Source organism: Hibiscus syriacus, unplaced genomic scaffold (genome assembly GCF_006381635.1).
Source record: "Hibiscus syriacus cultivar Baekdansim isolate YM2019G1 unplaced genomic scaffold, ASM638163v2 tig00111085_pilon, whole genome shotgun sequence".
NCBI lineage: Eukaryota > Viridiplantae > Streptophyta > Magnoliopsida > Malvales > Malvaceae > Hibiscus > Hibiscus syriacus.
Genome location: NW_024062976.1, coordinates 52,860 through 72,345, shown reverse-complemented (window position 1 = coordinate 72,345; position 19,486 = coordinate 52,860). Strand labels below are relative to the sequence as shown.

General features: G+C 36.0%; 2 protein-coding genes across 2 annotated transcripts; one reads left to right on the top strand and one right to left on the bottom strand.

Moving 5' to 3' along the window:
- The first annotated feature begins 459 nt into the window (after positions 1-459).
- On the top strand, positions 460-2,223 carry LOC120152130 (patellin-4-like). Its single transcript, XM_039164412.1, has 4 exons — positions 460-1,372; positions 1,457-1,581; positions 1,661-1,802; positions 1,882-2,223. The coding sequence occupies exons 1-4, from the start codon at positions 557-559 to the stop codon at positions 2,209-2,211; spliced, it is 1,413 nt and encodes a 470-aa protein (XP_039020343.1). The 5' UTR covers positions 460-556; the 3' UTR covers positions 2,212-2,223.
- Positions 2,224-13,474: 11,251 nt separating this feature from the next.
- On the bottom strand, positions 13,475-14,502 carry LOC120152105 (protein root UVB sensitive 2, chloroplastic-like). Its single transcript, XM_039164396.1, has 3 exons — positions 14,212-14,502; positions 13,957-14,079; positions 13,475-13,865 (listed from the first exon to the last, which is right to left on the bottom strand). The coding sequence occupies exons 1-3, from the start codon at positions 14,392-14,394 to the stop codon at positions 13,674-13,676; spliced, it is 498 nt and encodes a 165-aa protein (XP_039020327.1). The 5' UTR covers positions 14,395-14,502; the 3' UTR covers positions 13,475-13,673.
- Positions 14,503-19,486: the final 4,984 nt, after the last annotated feature.

Sequence of the window (19,486 nt, the reverse complement as noted above, 5' to 3'; positions counted from 1 at the left end):
TTTCATCCCCAAAGTCACCCAAATGTGCAATTAGTTTCAAGCATATAATAACCTGAATTTTATTTCATTTCATACATGCAATAAATTAATTTGGTTTAACAAGTTTACTAACAAAGGATGTGAGTAATATAGACATAGTTTGGAATGAAATTGAATGTTCAAAAAATTTGAGGATGAAAATGAAATGTTTAGAAGTTTGAGAATTAGTTCAGAATGATAGTAATATTTTAGGGATGAAATTGGAATATTTAAAAGTTTAGGTACAAATTTAGAATAAGTCATAATTTGAGGACTTATGATGAATTAACTCTTTATATGAATATCTTTCAAAGGATTTGCTAAATTGTTCATTTGATGGTGCCATCATCCATTTCCAACAAAACGATACCGTTTTAGCTGGTAAAAATAAATAAAGAAACCTGTTTTTACCTGGCTCATGTATTCGTTGTCATAAATTTGGAGCAAGCCAGATAAACAACGGTTGAAGCTTTATTTTTCGTTCAATCTTTGATTTCTTTCAACGGAGGAAAGACCGGAAACTGTAATAACAAAAGTCATGGGGGAGAACAGCGGCAAGATTCAGGACGCCGATCAGATAAAAAACGAGTTGTCCCTTCGAGCCGATGAGGCTAACGGCGAAGAAAACTATGAGGAAACTCTACCTGGTCATGAAGACGAAAAGAAAGAGAAGAACGCTTTGGTTGAATTGAAGTGGAGGTTTGAGGACGCCATTCAAGGGAATAAGGCTTTGATTGAATTCAGGAGTAGAATTGAGGATGCAATTCAAGGGAATTCTCTCCTGGGGAAACCAGACGGTTCTCAAGTCTGTCAAAATGAAACCCTAAACACGATCGGTGAGCCGGAAGAGATTAGACTCTGGGGTGTACCTTTGATGCCAAGCAAATCCCACGCAGGGACCGATATGGTGTTATTGAAATTCTTGAAATCGGAGAACTACAACGTCCATAACGCGTTCGAGAAGCTTAAGAAGACGTTGATATGGCGCAGGGAATTCAAGGCCGATGGAATACTCGAAGAAAACTTGGGCCCCTATTTCGAGAAAGTGGGTTATCACAGAACCGTAGACAGGAAAGGTCGCCCTCTGTTTTACAATGTGTATGGCGATTTGAAAGATAACCAAAATAAAATACTTGGTTCAGAAGAGAATTGCGAAAAGTTTTTAAGATGGAGGGTTCAGTACATTGAGAAATGTATCAAAGAACTCAACTTTGAACCCGGTGGAGCTGACTCAGTGGTTCAGGTAATGGACTGGAAGGAGTTCCATGGTCTTCACACAAGGGAACTACGTTCCGCTTATCGAAAATGGTGGACGATGCTCGAAGAATATTATCCTGACATCATCCATGGAACGGTAAAACAATCAATATATATAATATATACATATATACACACATTGAATGGTTGATGACTGATGATTTCTGCAAAACTATGGCAGATAATAGTAAATGTTCCCTTATGGTACCATGTATCCCATTCAGTTTCTTCACGGCTCACAACTCATAAAGCGAATTACAAGACCATTTTTGCCCGACCAGGGAGAGTTACAGGGACTCTTCTCAAGTAAGAAAAATGTCCATTATCCTCTTGCTTATATCATACTTAATTCCCCATTGTCATCACATCTGTTCGGAACCAACAGATTCGTATCCCCGGAAAACCTTCCAGTCGAATACGGAGGCCTCAAAAGAACCAACGACGACGAGTTCTCGCCTGACAACGAAGCAACAGAAGTCGATCTCAAAGAAAACGCAACAGCAGAAATCGAAATCCCCGCCAACCAGGTAAACAACACATGAAAATCGAATTTGACCCGAATTTGATTCGACTCACGTCCATGTATGTTTTGTTTAAAATGGTCAGGCTGGTGTGACGATGTTGTGGGATGTAACGGTGGTGGGATGGGAAGTGACATACAAAGAAGAGTTCGTACCGGAGGACGAAGGATCGTACAGGGTGATGTTGCAGGAGAAGGAAAAGAAAGGGGGAGAGAAACAGAGTATTAGGAACTCATATTATATAAATGAAGCAGGCAAGATCCTTATTTCGATTCATAATTACATGAACAAGTGCAAGAAGGTGCTTTATAGATACAAAACCAAAGCCACCGTTCCAGCTGCTACCTCTCGCAAAATGGAGAATAAAAATGAAACATGGAGATTAAGTCGTTCATTCTTGATTGAGTTACTGTAATAAAAATTTATTTTTTTGAAGTACGATGAATATTATTATAATTTCTAAATGGAATAATTAAAAATTGTTATTAGGAATCAAATACAAAATTATTAAATTCTGTATATAATTTTTATTATCCCATGCATATTTTTATTAATTCATATTATGAGTTTAATAAAATTTAATTATATTAATCAACTAAATCCATTATCCAACACTCATTTTGTCATACTACCCAACTCATATCCATTAATCTTTATTAAATAATTAAGCTTTAAAATTATATATATATATATATATATACAATCAATTTATCTAATCAATTTATCTCAGTAATTAAAGGAATTGTTGGTGTTCTTAGAGATAATGAGTTCGAGCACCAACGTTGTAGCAAGTAGGGATAACAATGGGTTGAGTTAGGGTAGGGTTTTGTCAACTCAACCTGACCCGAAATAGGTATCATCCACTTGAACTTGACCCAACCCAAAAAAATTATATCCTACATCCGACCCGATCCGACTCTAAAATATATATCCTCCATTCGATTAAGACCTAACCTGATTTTTAGAATATAAATCCGAGCCAACCGGACCCAATATAAATGAAAGATTTAATTAAAAATAATAAATATTTAAGGAAATTATATTATTATCCTCGGGTCGGGTCGAGTCGGAGTTTTTTCACTCTCCACCCGAACTCAACCTGACCTGACCTCACCCCTTAAAAATCCGACCCAGCCCAAACTTATTTTTTAAAAAAACCGACACTATCGATTCGGGTCGGAACCCATTGAATTCAGGTTAAATTGCCATCCCTAATAGTACCACAATTCAATCTAATATTGCCACAATTCACTGCACGCATCTTATTCTCAAACTACAAGCTCTCTCAAGTAACAATAAACAACCAACGCACACAGCCCTTTCTCCTTCTATGAGGAAAAATGATTTACCATTGGTTCCCAAATTTGCCACAAATTTATGAATCAACTATGACCCAGAATCAGAACATGACCCCTGTCCTCGAAAAAACAAGAATCTAAAAATATTGACCGATTGCTGATTTCTTCGAAGTTGAAATCCTTTAGAATGATTCAAGATGAACAAAGTCCTTGATAATCTCTTCTTCGTTACCTTCGAACTGAATACCAAGCTTCCTTTCAAGCTCAATAGCTTTCTTAGCTTCTTGAATAAGGATTTGATTCCCACTGTGGAGGTCAGAATCTGAGAGTGAAACCTCAGAGATTTCATTCGTGATTACTCCCTTGCTTTATTGTTTGCACTTCTTGATCGCACGGTTTTTCCTTTTTTTCTCAAAGCTAGATGGCACCTTGTCTTGAAGTTCAAACATAGAGCCATATTTTCTTGCTCGATTCCCTTGGGCTGAATTCATTAACTCTGAATCCGCAACAGCAGGGGCTTGTGTTATTGAATAATGGGATACGGTTCTGTTGTGATAGTGAATAATCATTATACGCAACTGCGTTTCAAATTATGATAGAATCTTTGAATTTTTGTATAAATTTTAATTACGGAATGTTTATCTTTTTCCACATGTAATTGATTCCCGAATCATTTAAAATAAATCTCCGATTATCTAATGTAAAAAAATTAATGACAACTCTAAAAGATAAATTCACTAAGGTTGAAATATGATTACGGGTCACTCAAAAGAATGTTGAGAGATAACTTATATTATGTCTGTTAAAATATTAATGAATATACTACTATTTTATAACTTTGTTCTTAAAAACAACAATTATATTTTAGGATAAATTACAAAAATAGTCACCAAACTTTTAGGGTGCTTGTACTTTGGTCACCTAACTTTTAAAACTTACAATACAATCATTAAATTTTTAGTTTATTTTTAGTAAGCTCCCTGACGCTATCTCCCCTGGTTTTATTGAGGTGACATGTTATCTCCCGTTAAACCTTCTTCTTCTTCTCAACATAAACCTGCAAAAAGGATAAACTTTGATTTTTATACTTTATCTAATTTCTTTGCATAGATTTTTATTCGGCTATGAAGGTTTCTCAACAGTTTGCTGAATGTATATCATTGTCGAACTCCAACACAGTTCTAAGTACGAGTTGCGTCTAACTTTACAAAAGCTACATTGGTCACAATTGAACCTCATACCGAGGATGATTGGGAAATTTTAGACTTCAACTCTGAGCACGTTGAAGATGCAATCTTAAAGCAGGTAAGATTAATAAACTGTAATTATAATGAATGAAACGAGTGTTTCTGAACAAATCTCAGTAATGGGACTGAGGTGATTTTGGAGACTTGTCCGCTTAATAATCTCGAATCGAAAAACTCCGATGTCTCAGACGACTGAGGCGATAGAGGATGCGAGGGGGAAATGTTTCACGTTAATTGTTTTCAATCTACCAGAAAATCTCCACTATCAAGGGTTACGGCTTGTCTTTGACAACTATGGTATAGTTGTCGACTCTTTTATCCCCAGCAAAAGAAGCAGAGGGGGAAGCAGGTTCGGCTTTGTCCGATTTGCATGATGGATGATGCAAAACGAGCTATGGGCTGCCTTGATGGGAGTAGAATTCACGGTAACAAAATCCGGGTCTACATGGTGAGGTATACAAAACCGGGTCTACTTAAGGAAGCTGAGAGAGCATGTGAATTTGGAAAGAAATTTGGTTTTCAAATTGAAGGGGATGAGCAGGAAGTTATTTTGGAGCTGACAAGGTTAGACGGTTATTAGGATCTAGGTTTCGGTTACAGGGCTACTGTTTTTTTCTTTGTGATGTTTCAAAGGTGGTTTCAAGGTTGTATGGTATTGATATTCCCAAGGAGCATCGGCGTTTTCGTCATCATGATATTATGTTTTGTAAGAGATGTAAGGATCAATTGTTTGGTAGTGTGGCAGCTTGCGAGATATTGAGCGAGACTCGATTGCATCAATTATACTCTCGTGATTGTCTTTAGGTACGTCGGATTTTTATTGATGTCCTATCGTTTGAGTAATCGTTGTGATTTTTTTCTCCTTTTATTGATACTTTCCTAGGGTTTTAATATTTTTCCGGGTTGTAGTGCTTTTGGAGTACATGTTAGGGAGTTCTTTAGTAGAACATTGGAGAGTTGAAGTGTTTTGGTGGGTTAATTTAGGTGTGGATCTCGTATGAATTCCTTTGAGATCATTATATATCCACTTTATGTGAATATTAAATAAAATAAAATATTTTCCGTGGAAAAAAAAGAGTGTTTCTTCATCCACCTTAAGCAGATAATATTAGTGATAATTTGTTGCTAAATATACTTCGATGTGTGCTTTTTTATCCACCTTAAGGAACTCACCATCTGTTCGATGTGTTTCTTCTTACTACTCTACTTTTTTCAATGCCTGTTTTTGCTTTTTAAAGGAGAAGAAAAAGCTGACATTACTGTTCTCACTTTCATTAATGTTACGTAAAAAGATTCCATGCATGCATGCAGGGATTTATTTAAAGGGGGTATAATGCTGCAGTGAAGAAGGAAATTCTTGTAATTTCACTTTCTCCGTGCCACTTCAAGATGGTTGCAAATGATAAGGCTCTTATAAAACTCATTTCCGATATTTGATTCAGGAACCACTTTAAAAGTAATAAATTGGTTAAACCATGAGAATATTGTTGTTGCATTTTCTTGTGAATTTTCTTGCCAAGAAGCTAAAAGATTGCAATCATCAAGATGATAATAAGAAGGGTTTGATCTTTGCAGATATCACAAGTTTCATTTCTTGCCAACAAGGTTCTGGCCATATAAGAAACAATGTAGGATGAGCAAAACAAAGCAGCCTCAAAGGAACAAGGCGATGAACAGAGAAGTTCTGGAGAGGATATCAACCGTCTTCGTCCATAACATACCGGAAAATTTTCAATGGAAGGGTCTCCGGAATCATTTTGGGAAGTATGGTGAGGTTGTGGACAGTTTCATCCCATCAAAACGAAGTACAAAAGGTGGTAAATTTGGTTTTGTTAGGATGGAGAATAGGGCGGATGCACTCAAAGCCATAAGTAACCTGAACGGCAGTATGGTAAATGAAAATCGGTTAATGGTCTCGATAGCTAGATACAAAAGAAGGGACCAGTTCTGGAGAAGAAAGAAGGCGAAAGGGCTACCAGAAAGAGTAGCCCAAGGATCACCTAATGCCAGAAGAGAGAGAGAACGGTAAAGGGGTAACAGAAGATAGACAAACTAGGAAACTTGAAGAAAGTAATGTTGGAAATAAAACACTCACACAAACAATTTTTATTGAAACTCAAACAAATATTACAAGAGTACTCTCACTCAAAAACAAGAACTACAACTCACTTTTATAAGACTTTGCTTCTTCACTCACTTAAAAGCTCTTAATTTTTCTTGATGCTTAAAACTAAAATGGGAAGGGGGTATTTATACTACTCAAGAACAATCCTACACCACACAAATAAACTAATTTAAACCATTACAAAATTCAACAAATATCTAACTCTCACCTAACTAAATTGATGTAAGCAATGACATCATTAATTAAATGATGTAAGCAATGACATCTTTAATTAAATGATGTAAGTAATGACATCAATTTAGTTTGGGTTTGGGTTTAGGCTCCCATAATGGATCAAGTTTATGATCCAACACCCTCCCGTAAACTTGATCTCGTGACCCCTAGTAGGTTCCTTAATCTTAAGAAGTCTTCGTTGGTCAGTGGCTTGGTAAAAATATCAGCAACTTGATCTTGTGACTTCACATATTCAACTTCCACATCTTTTCTTGCAACACACTCCCTTATATAGTGGTAGCGAATATCAATGTGCTTGCTTCGATCATGGAATACTGGATTCTTCGCTAAGGCAATGGCTGACTTGTTGTCGACACAAACCTTGGTAGGCTCTTCTTGTATCAAACCAATCTCCTTCAATAGATTTCTAAGCCAAATTGCATGACAAACACATGAGGTAGCAGCAACATATTCCGCTTCACAAGTGGACAATGTGACAATCAGTTGTTTCTTTGACATCCATGTGAATGCAATATCTCCCATGAAAAATACGAATCCAGTAGTGCTCCTTCGATTATCTATGTCTCCACCCCAATCACTGTCGCTATATCCAACAAGCTTGTAATCATTAGAAACTGAATAGAACAAGCCAAAGTCAATTGTACCTTTCAGATAGCGAAGAATTCTCTTTGCGGCTTTAAAATGGGTGGTTGTTGGGGATTCCATGTAGCGACTAACCAATCCAACTGCGTGAAGAATATCGGGTCTCGTGCAAGTTAGATAGCGTAGACTTCCTACCAAACTTTTGAAGAATGTTGGATCTACACTTTCGCCTTCTTCATGTTTGGTCATCTTGATCCCGTATTCTGCCGGTGTGCTTATTGGCTTACAGTTCTCCATCTTGAACTTCTTCAGTATCTCCTTTGCATAGCTTTCCTGTGAAATGAAAATTCCATCATTTTGTTGCTTAACTTCAATGCCAAGGTAGTACGCCATGAGCCCCATGTCTGTCATCTCAAATTCTTTCATCATCACATCCTTGAATTCATTAAACATGCTTGGGTTGCTTCCAGTGAAGATCAAATCGTCCACGTAGAGGCACACGATCAAAATATCTTCATATTTGATCTTGATATATAGAGCATGCTCGTAGGGACATTTGTTGAAACCATTCTCTTGGAAGTACTTGTCGATTCGGCTATTCCATGCCCTTGGTGCTTGTTTTAGCCCGTAAAGAGCCTTCTTCAACTTCAACACCTTGTCTTCATGCCCTTTGACTTCATAGCCTGATGGTTGCTGAATGTAAAGTTCCTCTTCAAGAACTCCATTTAGGAAGGCGGACTTTACATCTATCTGTTGTATCTTCCACTTGTTTTGAGCTGCCAAAGAAATGATTAGTCTGATAGTCTCCAATCGAGCAACAGGAGCAAATACCTCATCATAGTCAATTCCAGCCTTTTGACTATAGCCTTTAGCAACTAGCCTCGCCTTGTGCCTTTCAATCTCTCCTTTGGCATTTTGCTTTGTTTTGTACACCCATTTGACACCTATCGCCTTATGTCCCTTGGGAAGTGAGGTAAGTTCCCATGTGTCATTCTTCTCGATGGCCTTGATTTCTTCGTCCATCGCATCTCTCCATTTCTTTTCTTGTACTGCTTCTTGAAAGCTCACTGGTTCACAATCGGCAAACAGACAAAATAATGTAAGATTATCTTGTCGTTCAGTTACCTCATAGAGATCTCTAAGGCTTCTTGTGCGTTGCACAACTCTTTCACTTTGACTCCCACTTGACGATGATGAAGGTGATGAGTCTCCTTGAGTGGTTGATGTTGGTGAAGTGGGTGGAGTTGCAAGCTCTTGTTGAGATTCATCTAGTTGCTCCCTCATTGTCTGCTCATCTTCTTCAAACTGAGGAAAGAAATTTAAGTCATCTGTATGAGAGTTAAAATCCCATTCTCCTTCTTCGTTGAAGACCACATCTCGACTAATCACAAACTTCTTATTGTCTGGATTGTACAACTTGTAGCCCTTCGAATTATCATCATAGCCGATGAAGATAAAACTCTCGCTTTTATCATCAAGCTTCGTTCTTCTCTCGTCTGGTACGTGAACATGGGCTATACTTCCAAAGGTTCTCAAGTGGGAAATGCCAGGCTTTCTTCCACTCCATGCCTCTTGCGGTGTCTTTCCCCATACACTTCTTGTTGGAGATCGATTTGACAAGTAGACTGCACACGATACTGCTTCCGCCCAAAATTCTTTGGGTAGTTTCTTGCTTTTGAGCATGCTTCGTGCCATGTCGAGGATTGTTCTATTCTTTCTTTCTGCCACACCATTTTGCTGGGGGGATCTAGGAACTGTCATTGGTCGACGAATTCCATTTGCTTCACAGAACTCTTGAAACTCCCTGGAAGTAAATTCTCCACCTCGATCGGATCTCATGGCTTTGATCTTTCTACCGCTTTCTCTCTCCACTGCTGCTTTGAACTTCTTGAAGACTTCAAAAACTTCTGACTTCTGTTTCAAGAAATATACCCAGGTTTTTCTTGAAAAATCATCAATGAAGAGAAGAAAATAGTTATTGTTACCAAGAGAGCTTGGCTTGATCGGTCCACACACATCGGTATGGATGAGCTCAAGTGGCTTCTTAGCTCTTGTCTCTGACTCCTTTGGAAAGCTTTTCCTGAATTGTTTCCCGACTAGACACCCTTCACAGAACTGGTCAGGATGGTTGATGTGAGGTAGTCCTTTCACCATCTCCTTCTTAGATAATAGCTCTAGACCTCCAAAATTGAGATGCCCAAATCGAAGATGCCAAAGCCATGATGCATCTTTGTAGCAAGCTTTCAGGCACTTTGCAACATCATTTTGTATGTTGATCAAGAACATTCTATTCTTTGACATCGGTAATTTAGCAATGAAGTTATTCTTATCATCTTTTATAGAAAGATTATAATTATTCATATGAATATCATAACCTTTCTCTACCAGTTGCCCTAAACTTAAAATGTTACTTTTCATATTGGGCACATAGTAGACATTTAAAATAAATTGATGTCTCCCATCTTTCAAACGGATAAGAATGTTACCTCTCCCTTTCACTGCTATTGTGGAATCATCTCCAAACGAAACATTTCCACTTACTGACTCGTCTAGCTCCACAAACATGTCTTTCCTTCCACACATGTGATTGCTTGCACCACTGTCAAGATACCAGGAATTTGCTTGGCCACCATCAGTTTCCTTTCGTGCTAGAAGAAGAGTTTCTTTGCCATCTGTCTTTTCCTCCACGTAATTGACCTTTTTCCTCAATTTTGTTGTTGGGAGCTCTACATTCTGAAGCATAATGCCCAAATTTTTGACAATTATAACATCGAATTTGAGATTTGTCATACTTTGAGTTTGGATTAATTCTTCCACGGCCTCGTGTTGAGCTTTCTCCTTTCTCATAGTTGTTGTTGGAATTGTTATTGTTGTAATTCCAGCCTCGTCCACGACCTCGACTTCCACCTCGTCCATGGCCTCTACCTCTGCCTTGGCCACGTTGGTTTATATCATTGCGTGAGCTCTCATGCATATCCTTGAGTTGCAGCTTGAGGAGTTGCTCAGTAAACTCATGCTTCTTTTTATGCTTCTCTTCGTATGCTTGCAATGATCCTTGGAGCTGTTCGATCTTCATTTCTTCCAAGTCTTTAGTTTCTTCAATCGTCACGACGATGTGCTCAAATTTGGGATCCAAAGAACGGAGTATCTTCTCTATTATCCTCACATCGTCTAACTTTTCACCATTTCTTTTTAATTGATTAGAAACAGCTACTACTCTTGAGAAATAATCTGAAATAGACTCAGATGCTTTCATGTTTAAGGATTCGAATTCACCTCTTAATGTTTGGAGACGAACCTTCTTCACTTGCTCGGATCCTTTGTAAGAGGTTTGCAGCTTCTCCCACGGTTCCTTGCTAGAGCTTGCACTTGAAATCTTTTCAAAACCATCATCATCTAATGCTTGATAGATGAGGTAGAGAGCCTTCTTGTCGCTCTTTCTTGAATCCTTCAAAGTTGTCTTTTGATCTGGTGTAAGAGTAGCAAAAGCATCATCATCCGCAGGCTCATTATAGCCTTTCTCTATGATATCCCACACATCTTGTGATACAATAAGTGCCTTCATTTTGATACTCCAATTGTCGTAGTTGTTGTTGTTGAGTGTCGGAACTTGGAATGGTGCCATACCATTTGCCATATCTCTCAATATAATGAGATTTTGTAAAATCTGATTGCACGGATGAATCCGGAACGATGAATAAAAAAAACTTTGGATGGACTTGGACAACTCGGTCAAGGGCTCCAACTCGGCTCAACTCGGTGAGTCAACTCGATTTTCTGGCAGTAGTCTTCTAGCGGTGCGTGGCGGTGCGTCAGAACTCAGATTGAGAAAATTCTGGCGGCGTCGTATTCCTCTCGTCGAGACCTTCGATCTTTCCAACTCTCTCTGATGCCACTTTGTTGGAAATAAAACACTCACACAAACAACTTTTATTGAAACTCAAACAAATATTACAAGAGTACTCTCACTCAAAAGCAAGAACTACAACTTTACTCTTATAAGACTTTGCTTCTTCACTCACTTATAAGCTCTTAATTTTTCTTGATGCTTAAAACTAAAATGGGAAGGGGTATTTATACTACTCAAGAACAATCCTACACCACACAAATAAACTAATTTAAACCATTACAAATTCAACAAATATCTAACTCTCACCTAACTAAATTGATGTAAGCAATGACATCATTAATTAAATGATGTAAGCAATGACATCTTTAATTAAATGATGTAAGTAATGACATCAATTTAGTTTGGGTTTGGGTTTAGGCTCCCATAATGGATCAAGTTTATGATCCAACAAGTAAAACTGATTTCAATTCAGTTTTTGCAGACATGAACCTTATGGGCTTTAAGAGAAATGATTTAACCATTATGTTGATGGACTAGGTTGAAATCTCCCAAGACCCAAGTCAGTTGAGGCAGGATGAAAATTACTCCAACTGGGTTGAAAAGGTGGACTGTTTGAATAATATAGAAGGTAAAGACTTGTTAGAGGTGGTAGCTAGAAAAGTTGAGCGTTCAGATTTCCAGATACATAATAAGGAAGATGATGGAAGTCTGAGGTTTCCTGAATTAGAAAAGAAATCGGCGACGTTCCAACTACTTGCTCGAGAATCATCCGATCCATTTTACGGTGACTCACCTGGTAATGACCGAGTCTCTAACCCTGCCTCCTTCGACACCTTTGATGAAAACAAAACTGCTATGACGACGGTGAATACGATAACGTGGACTCTAAATTCGCGGATGCTCCTGATGACGACGACGATGATTATGGCCGAGTGTTATGAAGATCCTCTTGTGCGGCAGCGAAAGATAAAGACGCATTGCCGGAGAATGTCCGTAAGGAAATTTTGGATTTAGGGTTTCCAGATGATGGTTACAATAACTTGCTTCATTTGAGAGAGCTTATAAATACTGGTGGTGGTTCTGCTTTCTACCATAACCGTAAGTTCAAGCCCGACCAGCTTCCTCGTGATGTTAAGGTTGGCTCAAGTTATTCCTTCTTCAAATCTGGAGTAATTTCTGTTTAATTTATCTTTGGTTAATGCTTTTCTGTGTTATACATGCATGAAGGGTACATATATCGAATTCACGAGGGAATCATAATGAGAAATCAATTTACTATGTAGTTGCAAATACAATTAATGTTAGGTTGATAGAAACGAGAAGGTTGATGTTAATAATAATAATACTAAGAATAAGAAGGAGGGTTAACGGGAGGTAACGTGCCCCATAACAAATTAACGGGATGTAACGTCAGGATTCTTACTGAAAATAAATTAAAAAATCAATTACTGTATTGCAAGTTTTAAAAGTTGAGTGACCAAAATGCAAGTGTCCTAAAAGTTTGGTGAATATTTATGTAGTTTACCATATATTTTATTGCTTTAATAATACATTTTACTTAAATAAAACTTCTTCAAATATGATTATTTCTCAATAATTATATTATTTTTTATTTACTTTAAAATATTTTAAATTTTTTGTAGTTAAATAAAAAAATGTCGTGATTTTATAATAATATTTTAAATATTTTAATTTTTTTAGTTAAATAAAAAACATTTTAAATTTTTTACGAAGCTAAGCACGTAAAATGAATAGGGCGGAGAAAGAGTTGTACCGGAGTGAAACTCGCAAGCAGCCGTCATAGCCGGCCCGAAATTAAAAGTTTAGGGACCAATTTAAAAAGAGGTTCTAGTTACGGAATAAAATTAGAATGTTCAAATATTTAAAGACTAATTTAGAATAAGGGTCATAGTTTGAGGATGAAATTAAAATATTCGAACGTTTAAGGACTAATTCAGAATGAGAATTATAGTTTGAGGGTCATATAATGAATTATAAAGAGAACATAAGTGTAGTTCTAATACGTTGTGAAATAAATTCAATTTGGATTAAAATAGAATGAATTGAATGAAAATATTTCTTTCGTCTCATTAGAAGGGTTTCTATTGATTTTTTATAGTATTTTTTTATAATTTTAATCATAATCATTTTAATATTCCAAATAATTAAATTTTATGAAATATTTTAAAACAGACCATTTTAACGAGATAGTATACACTAATAGAAATTACACAGAGAAGAGAATAATAATTTGATCAAATGAATATATATTCTCTTGATGTAGGGCAGTATGAGAAAGATGGAATATCAAAATGCAAAGCGGGTCCCCGTTCCACCAAGAAAGCGATCGGTATGCCAACCTTTAGCCTGTAGCTCACATAGGAATGGAGTGAAAACGATGTTCATCTTGTCGTAAGCATCTTGCAAGACGCTGGCACTTGTCTCGTGGAAGGACTACCCCATGCTCGCGGCATATGCAGCAACCAGCCAACCTCTTAGTGCATCTTCTCCGGTAGCATTATGCTCTAACAACATGTCGGATCATTTATTTCCTGGACTCAAGACAAACTTCTCTTCGGGGAATATTTCTTTCCATTCCTGAAGCTTCGAAGGCTTTACAACTTTGTGCAAAGCCCTCCCTACTTTCACATTCCCAACATCTTCGATTAGCCGTCCAGGACATAGGAGATCTTCCGGATATCTGAGATCAGCAGGACCAGATACCTTTCCAGTCTGAGTTGAGTTCAATTGGAAAATCAGACGGATGAAAAACCTTGGCATATATATAAAATTCTGGGTCCAAACCATAAAAAATAAAACCAACCTTTAGAAAATCAGCCACAATCATGGCAGTCCTCTGAGGATTCAATGAATTGACCGGAACAGCTCGCATTTCTTCAACGACACTCAACACATGTACAATGGAAAGAAGAGGCCCAACAATCATCTGCAATTCCTTATTACTATCAGCTATCCGAATTGCCAGGAAACGACGCTTGTGTAAAATGAAATGCAACCGAGACGATAAAAAAAAGGATTAGCAATTTAGCAAGTCCAAATGTCATTACAATCTTAATACCTTCCCTTGCATTGATGAACAAACAGTAGATGCCAACTGAATCCCAACTCTCATTCCAACAACATTGAAAAGTGTTGATATGGCCTCTCCTTTCGCAAATAGGTCGCTAAGATTCCCTTCTTTGGCAAATGAAGAATATATTGGTAATCTAGTAGCCCTCGCGGCAACCACTGCCATTCCCATAATATAGAGAAGTAAATTTCAACAAAGTACGGTAGTATTTAGCGTGCAGTTGTATAATGCCTTCTTAAACCCAAAAATGAAACATTTTGAAGTAAAAGTAAAGGATGTGGCCTTCAGGAAAGCAAATTAATCACAAAAATTATACCTTTACAAAATTGCCGAGCCCGGCTACTTCAAGAAAAAGGTGAGCACCTCGAGGTGACGAGTTGCTTTGGATTTGAATACATATTCGTTTTATAGTCGTTGGAACTCATCACGCCCACAGGACGAGTTCCAACGGTCATTTTGAGAATATTTAATATATAAATAGTAGATGGGTTAGTTGATAGAGTTATATGGGAACCAAATCTTGTAGTTGTAGGAAGAAAATTTCAGGTAATTTCCGAAAGATCATTTTACTTCTGATTATTATGATATTGATTATTCGGATTTAAGCTTGTCTTCATATGAGGAGTGGGTGAAAGAGTCAATGAAGTCGATTCTTGATCAACATAAGGAGATGAAATTTGAAGAGGATGAGGATGAGGAGAAGAAGAAGAAGAAGAAGAAGAAGAAAAAGAAGAAGAAGAAGAAGAAGAATGGAGACTTAGAAAATCGACTCAGCAAACGACTTATCGAGAGGAAGAATAAGAGAAAAAGTTGTTTATTTTGTTGAATAAATATTTTAAATATATGCATGAATTTGAGTTTAGTTAAACATATGTATGAATTTGAGTTTAGTTATGTAACATCCTCAATAACTAAATTGTAAGATTTCAAAATTTGGAGATTTAATTAGAATAATTGAATGGTTTAAAGACTTATATGAGAAATGTGGTGTAAGATTAAATTGAAAAGAATGAGGAATGAAAGGATAGTATGGTCAATTGCAAAGAAAAACATATTTAATAATGATATATATAGATACACGTGGAAGAAAGGAAACAAAGTTTAGAGGTTTCCAGAGTTCTCTCCCTTTCTCTTCTTCTTCACGTGTGAAGCCAAGCAAAGGTGAGTTTTCTATTTAGATAATTTTTGGTTAAATTAAGGTTGGGTTATGATCATTAGAGTATAACTAAGCTTAAGAAAAGCTTAAGTTATCTTAAAATCAAAAGATAAAGAAGTTAGGGAAGATTAAAGGTTTGGAGTTCTTGAGTGAAATCTTAAAATAGAGTTTAAAATAAGAATTGAAAGTTGAATTTGACTTGCCATCAATAAGAATAAGAGATTTGTGAAGTTGGAAAGGATTAATATCAAAGTTGAAAGTTTGGTAAGATTCTTAAAATTTAAGAATCATGATGAGATATGGAAGATAAAGAGGGTTTATATGGATATAAGTTGGTTTAAGTAATGGTAGTTGAGTTTAATGACATGATAGGGGCTTAAAATAGAAGAATTGAGTGAAGAGTTGATGGGTTTCGAGCTTAAAATGACATTTCTTGGCTATGTGTATCGATGCACATTCAATGTGTATCGATGCATCAAGGGTATTTCCAGAAATTGTTCAATGTGTATCGATGCACAGGAAGTGCATCGATGCACCCATTAAAAATGGAAACATCGAATAGGATTTATGCACCGATGCATAGACAGTGCATCGATGCACCCGTCAAGGGATGCATCGATACATGGTGTAGTGCATCGATGCATACCTTCATTAAAAGATAAAAATAGCTTTCTTATTAGCCTAAGGAATGATAGTTTAGAATATATCAATTAGTATACTGATATGTATCAATGTATTAATATGTAGATTTAGAACGTAATCTCGTTCCGGAATAATTGAAGGATTAGAATCGAGTCAAAGCAAGGCTAAGGTGAGTACAAATTAGAAGTATGGTACAATGGAATAAGACTTGTGATAAGTCTAATTCCTATGATGATTTTCATATCACAATAGTTATGAACATGCATACATGATAATTATTATGATACATACATAAACTATATATGTTCATATGATTTGATAAATGATATATGTGAATAGATTTAAATGCACATGTGACATGGTAAGTGATATGAGATATATGATCACAAGAGAAATGACATGAATACATGAACATATGAAATATAAGAATAATGCCCATGATATACGATATGAGAGCTATAGGTATAGTTGGCAAGCCAAGAGTCGAGGGTTCTATGTGGTCCTTCGAGACATATATGTATCCTTTGGAACATTTAAAGTGTCTTTTGAGACAGATTTGATCCACTGGAATATGTATATGGTTCTTAAGGAATGGTCATTCGGGATAAATACAGTACATAGGTCATTCGGGACAAAATTTCATAGCCCCTAGTGGGACCCATACGAGCTGTGGTGACAGCGTAGTGCACAACCTCAATGTACTCGAATACCTTGAGTTCTCAAAAATGTACATGGGACTATAAAAGTTATCAAAGGTAATTGCATGGTTATAGTTATATGTTACCATATTATTATTGTTTACATTGAATTGTATATGACATGATTGAATGGATAGATTGCATGTTCATATTCATACAGAATGCATTATTATTATATTTATATGTCTCACTAAGTCTATGACTTAGCGTGTAAGTGATTTACACGTAGGTATCAAGAATCAGGAAGAGTGGAAATAGGGTGGCAAGAACAGCAGCACTGCTAGAAGATCAGATCAGAAGTAACGACTAAAGTATGTCTTTTGTTGTGTATAGTGTTGGCATGTAAGAAAAATGTCTGTTACAAATGCTCTGATCAGTTTTGCCTTGTTTTTGGTTAACTTTTGTATACTAACAATTTATTTTAATGAAAGTTTTAAATTTCCTTGATTTTTTTCGTCAAGAGTCAAAGTTTGAAAAGTCAATGTGACACCTCGGACTCGTATCTAGGTCGGGTACGGGTTGAGGGTGTTACATTTAATGGTATCAGAGCTAAGGTTTAGCCGATTCTAGGCTTAAACTGAAGTCAAATGAGTATTAAAAATGTGTACATGCCAACATAAAGTGAAAAATTTCTGATATGATAGTGTAAGGAGTGTGTTGTCTTGCTAATAGAATTAGATTGCTAAGTTATAATAGAAGTATGATTATGATAATTTCAAAATAAAGTGAAAGGTGATATTCCTGATTGTTACAGCTATTCACCTGCCTGGCCAGGCAGGATGAAGAGTGGACACATCAGGAAATGCCTCGTAAACTCAAATGATGATTTCAGGAATTTGAAATTATATCAGAATAGTGATATAAGGTATTCATTGTTTTGAATTGGAAAAGTGATATGGAGTAATTTTGTTATTTTTTGGATAAGATAGAATATGGTGAACAATTGTCACCATAAAAGCGTTAAAAGATTAAGTGAGGTTGTTATCATTTGTAGAAGAGTTTAAGAATAAGTGCATCAGTGATATGTTTATAAGATGAATGAAATCAGAGTTATGGATTTGAACAAAGGGGTAAGTATGATAAAGGTTATATAGAAGTGTAGATGATAAGTTCGATGTAGAAACACGAAAAGTGTGCAAGGAGATGTGAGAAGATTGTTTGATTATATAAAGTATATGTTTAATCACATTTGAAGAAGATTTAAAGTTTGGTTATGGTTATAAGCTAATTAGAAATGGATTGGGTGTTTGGGGAAGTGAAAGCAAATCATTGATTATAAATTGTAAGGAGATAAAGTAGAGAAATGAGCAAGAGAACATTAAAAGATATGTTCTTATTGGTATGTGTAATGAAAATTCGAGGACGAATTTTCTTAAAAGGAGGGGAGATTTGTAACATCCTCAATACCGGGTTAATGACTAAATTGTAAGATTTCAAAATTTGGAGATTTAATTAGAATAATTGAATGGTTTAAAGACTTATATGAGAAATGTGGTGTAGGATTAAATTAAAAAGAATGAGGAATGAAAGGATAGTATGGTCAATTGCAAAGAAAAAAGTATTTAATAATGGTATATATAGATATACGTGGAATGAAGGAAACAAAGTTTAGAGGTTTCCAGAGTTCTCTCCCTTTCTCTTCTTCTTCACGTGTGAAGCCAAGCAAAGGTGAGTTTTCTATTTAGATAATTTCTGGTTAAATTAAGGTTTGGTTATGATCATTAGAGTATAACTAAGCTTAAGGAAAGCTTAAGTTATCTTAAAATCAAAAGATAAAGAAGTTAGGGAAGATTAAAGGTTTGGAGTTCTTGAGTGAAATCTTGAAATAGAGTTTATAATAAGAATTGAAAGTTGAATTTGACTTGCCATCAATAAGAATAAGAGATTTGTGAAGTTGGAAAGGATTAATATCAAAGTTGAAAGTTTGGTAAGATTCTTAAATTTTAAGAATCATGATGAGATATGGAAGATAAAGAGGGTTTATATGGATATAAGTTGGTTTAAGTAATGGTAATTGAGTTTAATGACATGATAGGGGCTTAAAATAGAAGAATTAAGTGAAGAGTTGATGGGTTTCGAGCTTAAAATGCATTTCTGGGCTATGTGCATCGATGCACATTCAATGTGTATCGATGCATCTAGGGTATTTCCAGAAATTGTTCAGTGTGTATCGATGCACAGGAAGTGCATCGATGCACCCATTAAAAATGAAAACATCGAATGTGATTTATGCACCGATACATAGACAATGCATCGATGCACCCGTCAAGGGATGCATCGATGCATACCTTCATTAAAAGATAAAAATAGCTTTCTTATTAGCCTAAGGAATGATAGTTTAGAATATATCAATTAGTATATTGATATGTATCAATGTATTAATATGTAGATTTAGAACGTAATCTCGTTCTGGAACAATTGAAGGATTAGAATCGAGTCAAAGCAAGGCTAAGGTGAGTACATATTAGAAGTATGATACAATGGAATAAGACTTGTGATAAGTCTAATTCCTATGATGATTTTCATATCACAATAGTTATGAACATGCATACATGATAATTATTATGATACATGCATAAAGTATATATGTTCATATGATTTGATAAATGATATATGTGAATAGATTTAAATGCACATGTGACATGGTAAGTGATATGAGATATATGATCACAATAGAAATGACATGAATACATGAACATATGAAATATAAGAATAATGCCCATGGTATACGATATGAGAGCTATAGGTATAGTTGGCATGCCAAGAG